At 32.2% G+C, this 14,720-nt stretch overlaps 1 protein-coding gene across 5 annotated transcripts in view; it reads right to left on the bottom strand.

The window, feature by feature from the left end:
• Positions 1-14,720, bottom strand: part of CEP290 (centrosomal protein 290) — a 90,605-nt gene that overhangs the window by 56,109 nt on the left and 19,776 nt on the right. For 4 of the 5 annotated variants that reach the window (XM_064376908.1, XM_064376909.1, XM_021675632.2 and 1 more), the window contains 10 exons: positions 13,486-13,658; positions 12,599-12,761; positions 11,038-11,138; positions 10,878-10,965; positions 9,454-9,566; positions 7,841-7,925; positions 7,139-7,281; positions 4,436-4,600; positions 3,594-3,743; positions 1,639-1,754 (listed from right to left, as the gene is read on the bottom strand). In XM_064376908.1, coding sequence (XP_064232978.1) covers positions 1,639-1,754; positions 3,594-3,743; positions 4,436-4,600; positions 7,139-7,281; positions 7,841-7,925; positions 9,454-9,566; positions 10,878-10,965; positions 11,038-11,138; positions 12,599-12,761; positions 13,486-13,658 — 1,297 coding nt within the window. The remainder of the gene's footprint in view (positions 1-1,638; positions 1,755-3,593; positions 3,744-4,435; positions 4,601-7,138; positions 7,282-7,840; positions 7,926-9,453; positions 9,567-10,877; positions 10,966-11,037; positions 11,139-12,598; positions 12,762-13,485; positions 13,659-14,720) is intronic. The other variant, XM_064376910.1, reaches the window with a different exon arrangement.

Here is a 14,720-nt window from a genome sequence, read left to right as displayed (position 1 = left end):
CCCATACTAATTCTAGAAATCAAATTCCAACATTCTGACCCCACTCTCAAATTTGGGTGTTAAATGCTTACAAAATATTTTGAATACAAACACATCAGAAATAATTAGACTTAAAAGAAGATGTGTAAAGGACACAAAATTTGAGTTAGGAATAGTTCAAGAGATCTGTACATTATAGTGACTAAAGTTAATAACCATATATTATATACTTTAAAATTGCTAAGAGAGTATACTTTAAGTGTTCTCACTACAAAAAAAAAAAAAAAGTATGATGTAATCTCAGCACTTTGGGAGGCCAAGGTGGGCAGATTGCTTGAAGCCAGGAGTTTGAGACTAGCGTGGCCAATATCGCAAAACCCCATCCCTACCAAAAATAAAAAACTTAGCCAGGTGTGATGGCACATGCCTGTAATCCCAGCAACTCGGGAGGCTGAGGCAGGAAAATAACTTGGATAGGGAAGGCAGAGGTTGCAGTGAGCAAAGATATCACCACTGCACTCCAGCCTGGGTGACAGAACAAGACTCTTTCTAAAAAAAAAAAAAAAAAACCCCAAGTAAGTGAGATTATACATATGTTAAGTAGCTTGATTTAGCCTTTCCATAGTATATACATATACAGAACACCATGTTGTATACTATAAATTCTTACTTTTGAATTTCCAAAGTAATTTAAAACATATTTATATACAAATTCATTTTTTTTTAATTTTGTCTACACATGAGCACTCCACAACCATCTGTAATGTTCTTGGGATAAACTCATTATATTGGTATCATTCTCTTTGCCACTGAATGGTTTAGACTTGGGCATGTGACCCAATTCTAGCAAATGAGATCAGAGTGAACATCTGCCAGATACCACCAGAAAAAAATGTTTATTTAAAAACAAAACCTATGTGGATAAAAATGCTCTTCTCAACGGGCACAGTTTCATCTTTTTTGAATTCATGCAGCTATTTTACAACCATCATAGGTGATAACAACAACCATCAAATACGATCTGCCCTATAATTAGCTTTGTGGTTCTGGTTAGGTCAGGTAACAATTATTCTTAGTGTTTAAATCACCTTTGAGCAGGTATTCTAATTCCTAGTAAGGAAATCATTCTATTGATATAGATAAGATGACAGAATAAGGAGAAATATGTTAGTTCCCTAGAAACATATATGAACAAGGATGATGGTGATGATGATGATGATGAATGATGCTAACAAGAGCTAACATTTACAAACTGTTCATATGTGCCACACACTTGTCTCGGCATTTTCATCTAATAATTCACTTACATTTTATAACAATCCTATAAAAAGGGTATTACTTACAAAGACACTTACAGATAAGGAAACTGAAACACAGATAGGTGAAACAACTTGCTCAACCTCTTACTAAAAGCAAATATTAAAGTCTAGATTCAAACCCGGACAGGATAATCCCAGGCTTAATGTAATCAATATGCTACACTGTCTCTATAAACATGTTCTTAACAGTAGTTACCAGAGTAAAAAAAAAATTTAAAAAATTGGAAAGGAGGAAGCGGAAGGGAAGAACAAAACAAAATGTCAATTATTTTTATGTTACTTTCATGATGAACAAGAATATGCTGCAATTATATTTATAAAGTTTTGCTAATACCTATACCTTAGATACTCTTTATACAACAAACTTTGTTGATGACGAATTACAGCAAATTTTCTGTTATAGTCTTCAAGAGAATCTTCTAAATTCTTTAACTTTTTTTCTTTATTTTCTAGTTCCTAAAAAGTAGTTTAGAAATAAGAATGCAAAAAAAATCAGAATACATTTTTAATTTGAAAGTATAAATTCATATTCTGACAATGTTACAGAAAAGTTAAAAGTCACCAAATCCTTAAGCAACACAGATCATTTTTCTGTATTTTGAACATTTTAGTTTAAGGCATAAAACAGAGTACTAAACAACAAGTAAAATTATTTTTATCATATATGATAGTTGCAATTAGCACACAAATGACCAGATCACAAACTTTTATTAGCTAGAATAGTTACGAATTTACCTCTAGTCACTCGGCCACATACCCTCTTGTGAACACATAATTTCATACCCTCACTCAAATTATTCTTTCCAATTATTTCATTTTAAAGATAAAATTGAAACTTAAAAAAGATTAAATAACTTACTCAATATCCAAAAACTCATTAACACTAACTTGGCAACCATTTTTATCAAGCAAATATGCCAGGCTTGTTGTCAGGTGCTTTCCATATATACAGATCCAACATTTGAGGTCAGATCTGTCTGACTCCAAAGGTCTTGCCATGCTTATAGCTCTATATAGCACTAGGACTGAGAGCCCAAGTAGCTGATTTGCCACTTTGAACAGGTTTTCAGATCCCAGTTGGTACTCTCTAATCTACTACAATGTTTCTCATATATTTCATGATAAAAAACATGAATTTTATCTCAAAAAATATGATAATGCCATACTACCAATATTTGCTAATAGTGTCCCCATACCTCAGACAAATAAGAGAAATAATAGTGTTAAAATTATAAATTTAAAAATAATAATATATAACACAATATTCTAATAAGTAATTAAGGCTGTCCCTACCTGACTTAGATAACATAAAAATCCCAACATTGAGAAAAAAATGAATTACTGTATTTTTTAAAATAAAAGTGAGTACTTAATAGTTATAACACAAGTATACTCACAAATGGATCACCTAGCACAGGGAAACAGTGGTACTTATAATCAAATACATTATTATATTTGTAATGTATGTGATATTACAGATAGTCAAACTTCAAATAAAATAATGAAAAGGATCTGTCAATTAGGACATTCATAATGACCATTATATAGACAGCAAAACTGAGAAACAAACCCAGGGCAAGCAGTATAGTACAGTATCCTTTCTTCTTTGGCGGTGTATTAACTAACATTTTATTGGGCAAATAGAAGAAAAAGATAAGGAACAATTTGGTTTAGATGTTTTTACTTGTGGCTGAGGCACGAGAATCACTCAAACCCAGAAGGCAGAGGCTGCAGTGAGCCAAGATTATGCCACTACACTCCAGCCTGGGCGACAGAGTAAGACTCTGTCTCAAAAAAAAAAAAAAAAAAAGTAGCTTTTACTTGTGATTGCAAAAAGGGAAACAATTCTATCATGACACTAAAAAGCTTTGCCAGAGTTTATTCTTTTGTTTTCCAGACAGCAATAAATAAAAGTGCTCATTTACACAATACTGCTTTACAGTGGCTGCTTGTTGTTCTGCATGTGAATCATATATTTCACACGAATGACAGGCATGTGAACATGCTGCTCATGCAGATGAATGGAATGCATGGTATAAATTGCTTTTATTTATAATGTTCCATCTAACATCAAAATCCATAGAAATATATTTCACTGTTACTATTTTGAGACTCAAAGGAATACATATTCCTAAATATATTTCTAAATATTAAGAAAAGTACTATCTGTATGCTTTGGTGATATAAAAATTAAAATAAAGTAAAATAAAAATAAAAACGTAAAGAAACATACTACCAATGATTTTTGTTATTCACATGTAAAATTTTCAATACCTGTAACAAAATTTTTAATACCTGTAATAAATGTATTAAATATTCATTCTGAGAATTAATGATACTGGCACTAGATGGTGCTATCCCATCAGGTAAGTCGACTCCTTTAAAAACAACATTTGATCCTTCTGATTGTCGTAAAAGACTAGTTTCTTTTTCAAGGTGGTCTATCTGGAAAAACCAGTCCGGCAATGAGAATCACATTTCTTATACCCAAAGAAAGACAAATTTAAAAGCAGTAACTTATACTTAGTGCTTTTTCTACTAAACAGATATGTAAATGACCTGCCAGGAATTACTTAAACCATACTTTAATTTCTGCTTAGAAGTGCCTAGGTATAAGATTTAGAATTTTGCTGGGCATGGTGGCTCATGCCTGTAATCCCAGCACTTTGGGAGGCCAAGATGGGCCGATCACGAGGTAAGGAGTTTGAAACCAGCCTGACCAACACAGTGAAACCCTGGCTCTACTAAAAAAAAAAAAATACAAAAATTAGCTGGGTGTGCTGGGATGCTCCTGTAATCCCAGCTACTCACGAGGCTGCAGGAGAAGCACTTGAACCTGGGAGGCAGTGGTTGCAGTGAGCCAAGATGGCGCCACTGCACTCCAGTCTGGGCGACAGAGCAAGACTCCATTTGAAAAAAAAAAAAAAAGATTAAGAATTTTTGCATTCTTTTTGATATTAGGGAAAATATAAGGTACATATTTTACACTTAATTTTATAAGAGAAATCTAGTTTCTTAATGTTGAAAGAATTCAAGAGGCATTTTCTCATAAAGCATTCTTTTAAAAAAATTAAAAGTTTCCTATTAAATCTACATTCTTATGTTTAGCATTTTCTTTTATTTAATAAAATTCTCACCTTTAAATTAGCTTTTGCCAACTGCTGTGAATAATTTATAGCCTCTCTCCGAGATTCCCTGAGCTCCTGTCTCAATTCTTCATTTCTTCCAGTAAGCTGATCAACTTGGGCTTTCAAATGCAGACTGGCATCAAAGATTCCTTCTGCATTCTTTGATTCTATAGCCTAGTGATTTATATGATATATTAGAAATGTGGAAAAAAACAGTAAAATCATAGTAAAAAAAGTCTATCTTTAAATAAAATGGACATTTAGGCATTTTCCTATTTCCATTGCTAAGCATGATAATAAAGTATGCCAATTCAAATTCTTATTTATGAATCTATAAAACTTTCATTTATATTATCAAGCATAGTAATTACTTCATTACAATTAAAAAACATCTAGTTAATCCTAATAGGCTGGTTGACTAGAAAAACAATCAGACAGGAATAAGATGACCAGGGTTCAAATTTTAACCAGTTGCTTAACAGCTAGGCAAGTGACTTAAATTCTCTATACCTTAGCTTTCTTGTCTCTAAAAACAGGGAAATAATGTCAGCTCTGCTCACTACACAGGGTTTTTGTACAGTCAAAATGTGGTAACTTTCTCTGAAATTACATAGTATATGCATTCAAAGCATGTGCAAATGAATGGTATAGCTACAATGTTAAATTGAGTGAATTTTTCAGTGCTTCCTCTCCACCCAGTTGAAGAATAAATGAAAATACAGGCAAGGTATTATCTAAGAATAATGATTAAGCAAAAATAATATACCAAATATTAAAATATTATCAGAGTGGCTTCACTGGTCCAAAATCTCCAGCAGTGGCATACATAATTATATATAAGCAATGTACACATCTCCATAATATATACATATAAATATATCCAGATTTTAGAAGAACTGTATGGAAAAGAACTGATAAATGCAAAGTAAGTCTTAAAAAAATGAATGTAGAAGCCAAATAAGGTAAAATGAATAGAACCAAATGCAATCTCCTACTCAGTAAAGAGATCCAGGGTTTAACTCTAGGTAGTAGATTTATAAAAGCCTTCCCCTGAAGGAGATTAGAGCAGGTCATGCAGAGTAATAACTTATACAAATTCAAAGAGGATATCAGGAAGATAAAAGTAGGTAGAGGGAGGTACTCTGACTGACAACAAAGTGGTCTAGTCAGTTGTCTTGTTGAGTAATAGCACCGTGGTGTCTACATGGACTTTGGTAAAATGAGATTGAGTTAGATAGCACTGAATCTGGGGGCAATGAAAATACCCTGTAATAACAAAAAGTGAACTGAAGTGGATAATCCAGAATTATCTGGTCTAAATTGTCATGGATTCTGAATATTTCTTAGAGAAGTATTGCTAGGTGATTTGTGAATTTCAGACAGGGCGTATGAATCTGAAAAACAATGACAATCCAGGATAAAAGTAAATGAAGTCTATGGAAACAGTGGCTCCAGGAAGGCCCAGAGATTGTCAATATAAATAGAAGTTAGAATTTCCTGGGCTAGTCACTCTGTTTTCATCTCATCACTAAGTAGAGCTGTCCTTGGAAAATTAAGTTTGATCTGGGACACAGTATCAGGAGTGAGTATCATCACAGACAAAAGATGTTCACATTAAAAAAGCAGTAAGAATCATTTTAAACATTCAAAATGGCAGAGGCAAAACAAAATCACCAATCAGAGAAGGAAAGTCACAATGAGAAAGATATAATGAGAATAAAATTATTTTCTTGCCTCAGGAAGTTTTTAACATACCAGTATCACTCTCATTCTCTGCTAACATTATAGTGTTGTTAAAAAAAGTATTCAACTTCTGATTAGTCATGATTTTTTTTAAAAAAGTAATTCAATAAATAATAATTGTTTTCCTATTGAAATTAAGCACAAATTTAGGAAATATAATAATGTATGCTAAATATGTTCAGATAACATAAATGACACATTTAAATATTAATAATCTAAAATGTGTGTATTATTCAAGTTTATATAACAGATACTGAATCCTGTGAAATTCTCAAGGCCCTATATGCTAAATATAAATAAAATATTATTGATGGCTAAATCTTTCTTGTAGCAATGAGTAAGTCCTTAAACATTTAAAATAAAGCCATTTCATAACACTTCTTGTGGCATATGTTCCTAAGAGACCTATACTCCCATATATAAAAAATTGATAATAAAAATACTACCTAAAGATTCTAGAAAATGAACAAAAGCAAGCAGATTTTTGAAAAAAACTCAAGTGTGTAAGACAGGACCAGCAACAATTGAGTTTGCTGTTTTTAAAACTTTAGTCATAGGGCAGGCTACAATTGCAGTGACCTATCATCTTTCTCATCTAGGAAACCATACGATAGAGCCCAAAGCCATGGAAAAAGTGAGAGGAAAATCCCAACAAGAAAAGTGCCAGCAAAAATGAGCTCCAAACTCCTCCAGGTCCAAGCTGACCCTTGAACCAAAAGAATAGCGATAAAGAGGAAAATGTCAATGAACTTGAATATAGATTAATAACAATTATCCAATTGGTAGAAGAAGAGATAAAAGATTAGGGAAAAAAAGAGCAAGTATTGAAAGCAGCTCAAGAAAAACTGCATTTTATATACAGGGAAACAATGATTCAAATGATTAACAGAAACTATGGAGATCTGTACACAGCAGAAAATCTCTTTAAAGTGCTGGGGGGAAAACATTAACATGAAAAAAATAACTTACATTAACTAGTCTTTCAAGGCTAGGGATAATTAGAGATGTTTCTCCTCCTTTAACATTAGGATCTTTCTGCATTTCCTTAATTGCTTGCAATATTTCTTTCATACCTTCTTCAAGTTGCTTATTTTCTTCAACTAATTCTTTTACTGTAATTATATAGGTTTTTCATTGGATGATTAGATCTTTTTTACAATTTACAGTATTCTATAGAGATAATGAATATATCACACATACCAAAGAAATCATTGGAAAAATGCAAATGTAAATAAACATACAAAAAAATTCAACTATAAATCCAATGTGAATAGTTGAGTTAAATGACAGATCTATTTATATCATGTGCATATACACACATCTCAACACTGGAAGAAATAAATCACAGGCATACTTTTGCCTTAACATAAACTATGCTTTATATTAAAGTATTTTAAATTTGATGTTGTAACCTCACTTTGATTAAAGAATGCACAAGATAAATGTGTTATATATCCTCACAAAAAATTCTCATTAGTTAACATTCTCTGACAATGAAAATAGCAAGGCAAACCAACTGGATGAGTAACAGACTCAGACTGAAGTATATATAGTACAGAGGTAATCAAGAGTAAAACAGATTAGAAAACAGAGAATGTGTTAACATTCTTTCAGGTCCATGATTTTAAGTAAAGGAAAATAATAGAAAAGTAAAAGACAATTGTAACTTACATTTATTCTGAAATTTGGCTATTACCGTTCTACTTCTTTCTAAATCTCTTTCCTTTTCAATTAGTTCGCTTGAAAGAAATTCATTCTGAAAAAAGTACAGAGAATAAAATTGATTTTTTTCAACAAAATATCACAATAGTCTATAGTTTTCAGGTTAAGAAAAGTCTGATCAATTAGGTGTAACAAAAAAAAAAACAAGCTATGAGACATAGCAGCAATCATAAAAATATACTAAAATCTAAACAGATGGTGATTTTCTTCCCACTTCCTCCCTTTCCCAACACCCATCATAAAAGGCAAAAAAAATAATGGTTTTTGTCTTTAGTACCACAATCATCTCTTTTAATGTTCTGCCTTTACACTACCTGTTCTGCCTGGTTTCTATGACGTTCAAGCTCTATTCCTGCATTTCTACTCTGTGCTTCTTTGATCAATAAATCCTGTGCTATGATTTCATTGTAAAGAAAAATTTAATAAATTAGACAAGTCAATGAGTTCATATCAATGTACTGCATTTTAGATTTTAAAAAGTACAAATGTATATAATTAGTGTTAAAGTGCAAACAAAAATATTCTTACTATAATTGTTAACACAATGTTGTTAGAGAAGTCATAAAGGAGCAACCCAAGAAATATAATTTGGAGGAAAGCTCACCTGAGATCTAAGAAATACTAGTTCTCTCCATAGCTGTTCTATAAGATTTTCAAGAGGATCTATCTGAGATAATTTTGATTGTACAGTAATAGACACAGGTTCTGGAAGATTAACCTCAAGCTTATTTTTCAATATCTCTGTCTGTAAGGGTACTTCACTTTTTATTACATCTTCTTTCAAATTGATATTAGCATACTTTATTTGGGTATGAACCTGTTCTTCTTCTAATGCTGCTACTTGTGATTTATCCATGTCAGCTCTATTTTCATGAATTTGTTGACAAAATGTTACATATTTTGGCCTAAGTGATAACTTCTGCATTAAGTCTGAAGCTGTTGATAAACCGTAAAAGGATGAATTGCGTTTTCGTCCAAAACTAGTCTTCTCTCCTGCTTGATAGCTTCTTGACATTTTCTTCACAGAGTCATCAGAAAAACAGTATACGTCATTTATTTCTTCATGACTTTCCCTACTAAAGGTGCTGACTAACGATTCTAGATATCTTGAAGACTGTAGACATGGCGCTTTAAAAATTTCTTGTATTCTAATAGTTTCTGGAGTTGAATTATCTTTTACTTGCATGGATGAAGAATGTCTAGTTAAAGAGACAAAAGGATGCATTCCACTTTCTACACTATGGTGAATTTCAGATAACATTCTTGATAATGATTCTATGGTCATATTCTCTTCTGGCTCATTCTGATCTGACTGTGGGGTATTGAATGATGACCTCCTATGCAGCACCTCTACTTTATCTGAACTCCTAATCTGTATTCAGAGTAAATAATGTCTCATTAATCAATCTTTGAAACAACAGGTTATTTAAATAAGCAAATATTTCTCTCTACTTATTTAACAACAATAAAAATTAGATGTTCAAGAATGAGATAAAGTGGAAAGAAATGAAAGCACAATAAAAATGATTTCCTTTACTCTCTTTGCAATACTTTACTATTACCTTTGATTGTGCTTCACTCATATTTTTGAGGCTCACTAAATCCAATTTTCTTTCACTTATTCTATCTCCTTGAAAAACGTTTTCAGTTAGGTTCAGGTCCTCAATGGTTGATCCTATATATAAGAGAATTAACAAACTAAAAACATAAAAATAATCCTCCGACTAGTCCAATACTTTAATTCTTAAAACCTACAATCAAGTTTTATCCCAAAGGTAGAATAATTGTTTCCAAAATCCTTCCAAAATTCTATACAGTCAATACAATCTTCTGATCTAGCTCACTTTTAATGAACTATTATTAATGTGAGAACCTAATTTGAATTTCATCTTCTCTACCATTCTTGGCCCATTCTATATTAAAGTGCCACTTAATAAGCACCAGTTAAAAGACATATAAAGTAAATATAGATGAGTAATAAGTAAAGTGATCATTGTACTAATGAACTATGAAGTTTCATTTCTTGAGAAAGTTTTTGATGTATTATAGATATCTTAATGCTAAAAAGAACCACTCTGCTATTATTCATATAGGTGCTTGGGGATTTGGGCCAAGTGAAAAAGAAATTCCTTCTGTGTGGTCTTCCTACAAAAAAGCACTGCAATGGCTACTATAAAACTTAACCAACTGTTCTCTTTGGCTCAAGTAAAATAAATAAAAAAAAAAAAGATGCTAATTTATATTCAATAAAACATTACTTTCACTTAGTAAAGAACAATTTAAGGCCAGATGTGGTGGCTCACACCTATAATTTCAGAACTTTGGGAAGCCAAAGCGGATGTATCATTGGAAATCAGGAGTTTGAGACCAGCCTGGCCAACATGCTGAAACCCCATCTCTACTATACAAAAATAAGCCAGGCGTGGTGGCTTATGCCTGCAGTCTCAACTACTCGGGAAGCTGAAGCACTAGAATCACTAGAACCCAAGAGGCAGAGGTTGCAGTGAGTGAGACTGCACCAGTGCACTCCAGCCTGGGCAACAGAAAAAGACAAAGTCTATTTCAAATAATAATAATAACAATTTAAAAAAAAAAAAAGCTTTCTAATGCATAGTCCTTAAGGAAACGGAAAATGATGAGTAACATATATTAACATAAAAACTACTAAGTTTCATACTTATTAATCACAGTATATTGGGGCTGTCTAGAAATTAAAACATGATACTATACAATTTTCAAAATTCTACAATTCTAAGGTTTGGTTTGTTTGTTTGCTTGTTTTTTGTTTTTTTGTTTTGTTTTCTTATTGCCTATTTCATATTCAAGACTGAACCCACTGACACTTATCTCCTTCAGGTTGCTATTGTCATTTTTTAAATTTGTAGCAGACCCTCAATAAAACAGCAAAAAAAATACAAATAATTTCATATCCAGACAACTCATTTACCAATAATTCTTTTTAAAGGTTTAGAATAACTGAGTATACCTGAAGTTGCACTTCTTTTTCCTCTTTCTTGAGCCATTTGACGAATTTTTTTCTTCAGATCAAGTCGTTCTTCCTCTAGACTTTCAATCTGCAAAGCATAAATTATTAGTATTTCTCTATAGTTCAACCAAGAAAATAATCAACTGACTACCATACTTGCCTCTTTCAAAAGAATCTGGTTTTCAGCTCTGTACTGCTGCTGTTTTAAGCATTTGCTATTTCTAAATTCAGTTAAATCAATCATTGTTTTTGGTTCAAGGCCTACAATAGAAAGCAATATAATTAAAAACTTAAAAATATTCAAATAAACTGCAAAAATGTCATATACCATCAAGCAACTGGTTAAAATCTGCTTAGCCAGTATCACTGAAGAAACTTTTTGTACAAGAATTCTCCAGATATTTAAACTGTAACCCAAGTTAAAATTTTATCAAAATGATTCATGGAAATCCTAACAAAAACCCAACGTAAATTATAAACCAAGATTTGGAGCTTTTTAAACACTAAAAATATCATTCTATGATAGCTATCTAGATTGGCCAGAAGTCATCTTTAGGAACTTCCAGATTCTTGGCTATGATCTGATAGTTCAAGTTGATCAGAAGTCTAACTTGGGGATCCACAACTATAGATCAGATCCTAGTTAGATACTATTCACACATATATATCTGTATAAAATACTTCTTTGTCTATTTGTCTTTTCTTTAGATAATAGTTTTTACAAATAATCATTTTAACTAAGAGAGTCAATTTAAATGAAATTTAGCAATGATAATGAAATCTATATTTAGATATTTATTTTTATTTTAAAGCAACAACTTAGTTTGCACTATTAGAACACTCAGACTAGTAATATTAACTAATAAGCTATTTATTAAAATATACAAACTCTCAAGCTATATTTACTAATTACTCCTTAAAATACTCAAACAAAGTAAAACTTAAGCAGTCTGAATTATAAAAGTCAAGCACTTAAAAATCTTTAAGAAGTTTAAACAGGCTGGGCATGGTGGCTCATGCCTGTAATCCCAGCACTTTGGGAGGCCGAGGCAGGTGGATCACTTAAGGTAAGGAGCTTGAGACCAGCCTAGTCAACACAGTGAAACCTTATCTCTACTAAAAATACAAAAGTTATCCAGGCACGGTGGTGCATGCCTGTAATCCCAGCTACTCGGGAGGCAGAGGCAGGAGAATCACTTGAACCTGGGAAGCAGAGGTTGCAGTGAGTCAAGATCGCACCATTGCACTCCCGCCTGGGTGACAGAGCAAGACTCCGTCCAAACAAAACAAAGCAAAACAAAAAAGTTTAAACGATGTTTGTAAACATCCTCAGGAGTTCATCTGTAACAAGAGAATTTTGCAAACAAATGTGGGTAATACAGGCACTACTTTTGTTGGGGAAAAAAAAAGGTTAACCTCTGATATGTGGCATTAATAAACTTTCATTTTTTTAAACATGTAGCTATTACTGAGGAGATGCTAGACTGAATAAAGCAATGTTCAAGCCCTGCCAACCCACCACGCCAACGTCATAAAATCTCTGATTCCACTTTAATCAGAGCAGCTCCACTTTTATTTGTATTAAATGTTTTATGAAAGTATTTATTTGAAAAAAAAAAAGCATTAAACTACTCAATGAATAACAATAAACAAAATTAAAATTAAAAAAAAGACTTGTAAATCAGGGCTGAGCAAACTATGTAACTTAAAAGACGGCTTACCCACACGCTGTCTAAGTGCCTCATTTTCATCAAGGAAATCATTGATCTTCAACTCAAGTTTATTGATTTCCTTTGTCAATGTTTCAATCTCCTGATCTCTTATTTTAATTTGGTTTTTACAATTCTTTATTTCAACAACAGCATCTTCTAAACCATATACTCCCTGAAATATATCCAATCTAATTTAAAATATTACATGGTTTACTTGAATAAATTTATCAAATTCATGAATTCATTTTTTTACTAAAAGGAAAATGTACACATGCCTACAATTTATATCATTTTACTAGTTTTTTATTGTGCCTTTATAAACCAAATCCAGCAATAATAATGATGTAATATGCAACAGTTAACTCTCCAGTGTAACATACTAAAGTCAAAATGACTCCAAATATGTATTACATATGAAACACTTATCAAAATACAGAAAAGAATTAGTAAAAGCAAATCAGCAATACCAGTAGAATAAGTAAGTCATTATAGTTGCTTGACTTAGCTGTAAAAGTGAAAAAATATTGGAGAGCAGGTTGTATTGACACAATAGGCGATAAAATTGTCCTTGTCATAAATTTTGTCAAATTGGCCAGTGGTATCACATCTACATGGTGGCACAATGAACACAGATAATAAACAAATCTAATCCTGCTGGTTCACCAAAACTGATTATTTGGACAAAACATCTTGATCAAAAGGTTTGAAAACAATTCTCCCGACAAAAAGTAAATGCTCAAAAGTTTCAATAGTTTAGTATAAATTAATGAGGATAACCTTTGTTAAAATATACTTATGGAATGTTTTTTAAATGGTATGCAGTAAATAGCACAGAATAGTCTGTGAGTGGCAGGAATAATTTTAAACTTCTTGAATGCCAAGATAAAAATACATACCGATTCATAATCTTTTAACCGCTTCAGAGCCTCAACTAATTCTTTATCCTTTTCCCTAGCATCAGCCTCAGCCAGTTCAGCTGTTCTCTCAGCCTCTTTAGTTTTCTCTTTTAAAATGTCTAACGTTGACTGAATTTTCATATAATGACTCTGTTGAGAAAGGGTTGAAGCACCTACAGAGTAAAAACAAAAATCATGAATTAATTGAACTGACTACTTTGATTCCTTCAAATCAGTGATTGCAATATGGTGGCAAGAAAAGTGGTATGCCATTTAAAAACTCCTTTAAAGTTGTAATTTTATATTTGTAAAATCAAAGTTTTGTTTTGGTTTTACCAATGTAATTAACTAAAAAAGTAAAGTTCTGTAAAATCTTCTTAGCTGAAGGGGTATGGATTTTAAGAGGTTGCAAAATACTGCTTTACAAAGAATGATCCTTGTGACAGAGACTGCAGCTGTTCCTAATATATAACCTCCCTTTTGTCCACTGTACTAAAACTATGGATTTTTAGCTGGGCACGTAGCCATTTGAAATAAAGAACTAAATTTCCACTTACACACCAGCAGCTATGTGTGGTCACGTCAGTAACGCAATATAAATGCAAAGGTCATATGTGAATTTCAGGAAACATTTTTAAAAGAAAGGAGTAATCTTTCTCTTCTCTTTCCTCCTTCCTACTAGCTGAAATCCACATGGATATGAAGGTGGCAACTTCACACGAGTGAAGAAACCACATGTTGAGATAGGCATAGCACACGATAAGGGTCCCTGATAGGAAATATTTGTGCATCTATCACACAAATCCTGCCCTAATTGCTTCAACTTTGTCCATATCATAGAGAAGTAAATTTCTATCTTGTTTAAATTATTATACCGTGCTTGACTTTTCTGTCATTTGCAGCTAAACTTAACACAAACTATGCTAAAAAATTCTTGAATGCCTACTTGTATTATCTTACTAAATTGTAAAAAGACCAAAACATAATATTGCTATCATTCAAAAATTTATTGACACAGATCATTCTCACACTCATTCATAATAAGCATTCACTAATATATAGGTTATAAACTTAATATTGGACTTAGGCATAAGACTAGTATGTGAGATCACAAAAGTTTTTAAGAAATGAGCCCTGCTGTCTGAAGCTAACAGCCAAGTTGCGGAACATTTCGTAAGCTGTTTTCCCCCCGTATCTATTCCCTCTTTCTTCCACATGTCTATTCTCCTATAATT

The sequence above is a fragment of the Aotus nancymaae genome, unplaced genomic scaffold, assembly GCF_030222135.1.
Source record: "Aotus nancymaae isolate 86718 unplaced genomic scaffold, 86718_ANA_hifiasm-v0.15.2.pri h1tg000016l, whole genome shotgun sequence".
Classification (NCBI taxonomy): Eukaryota; Metazoa; Chordata; class Mammalia; order Primates; family Aotidae; genus Aotus; species Aotus nancymaae.
The sequence above is the reverse complement of the archived record's forward strand: the minus strand, read 5'-3'. Positions and strand labels throughout refer to the sequence as shown.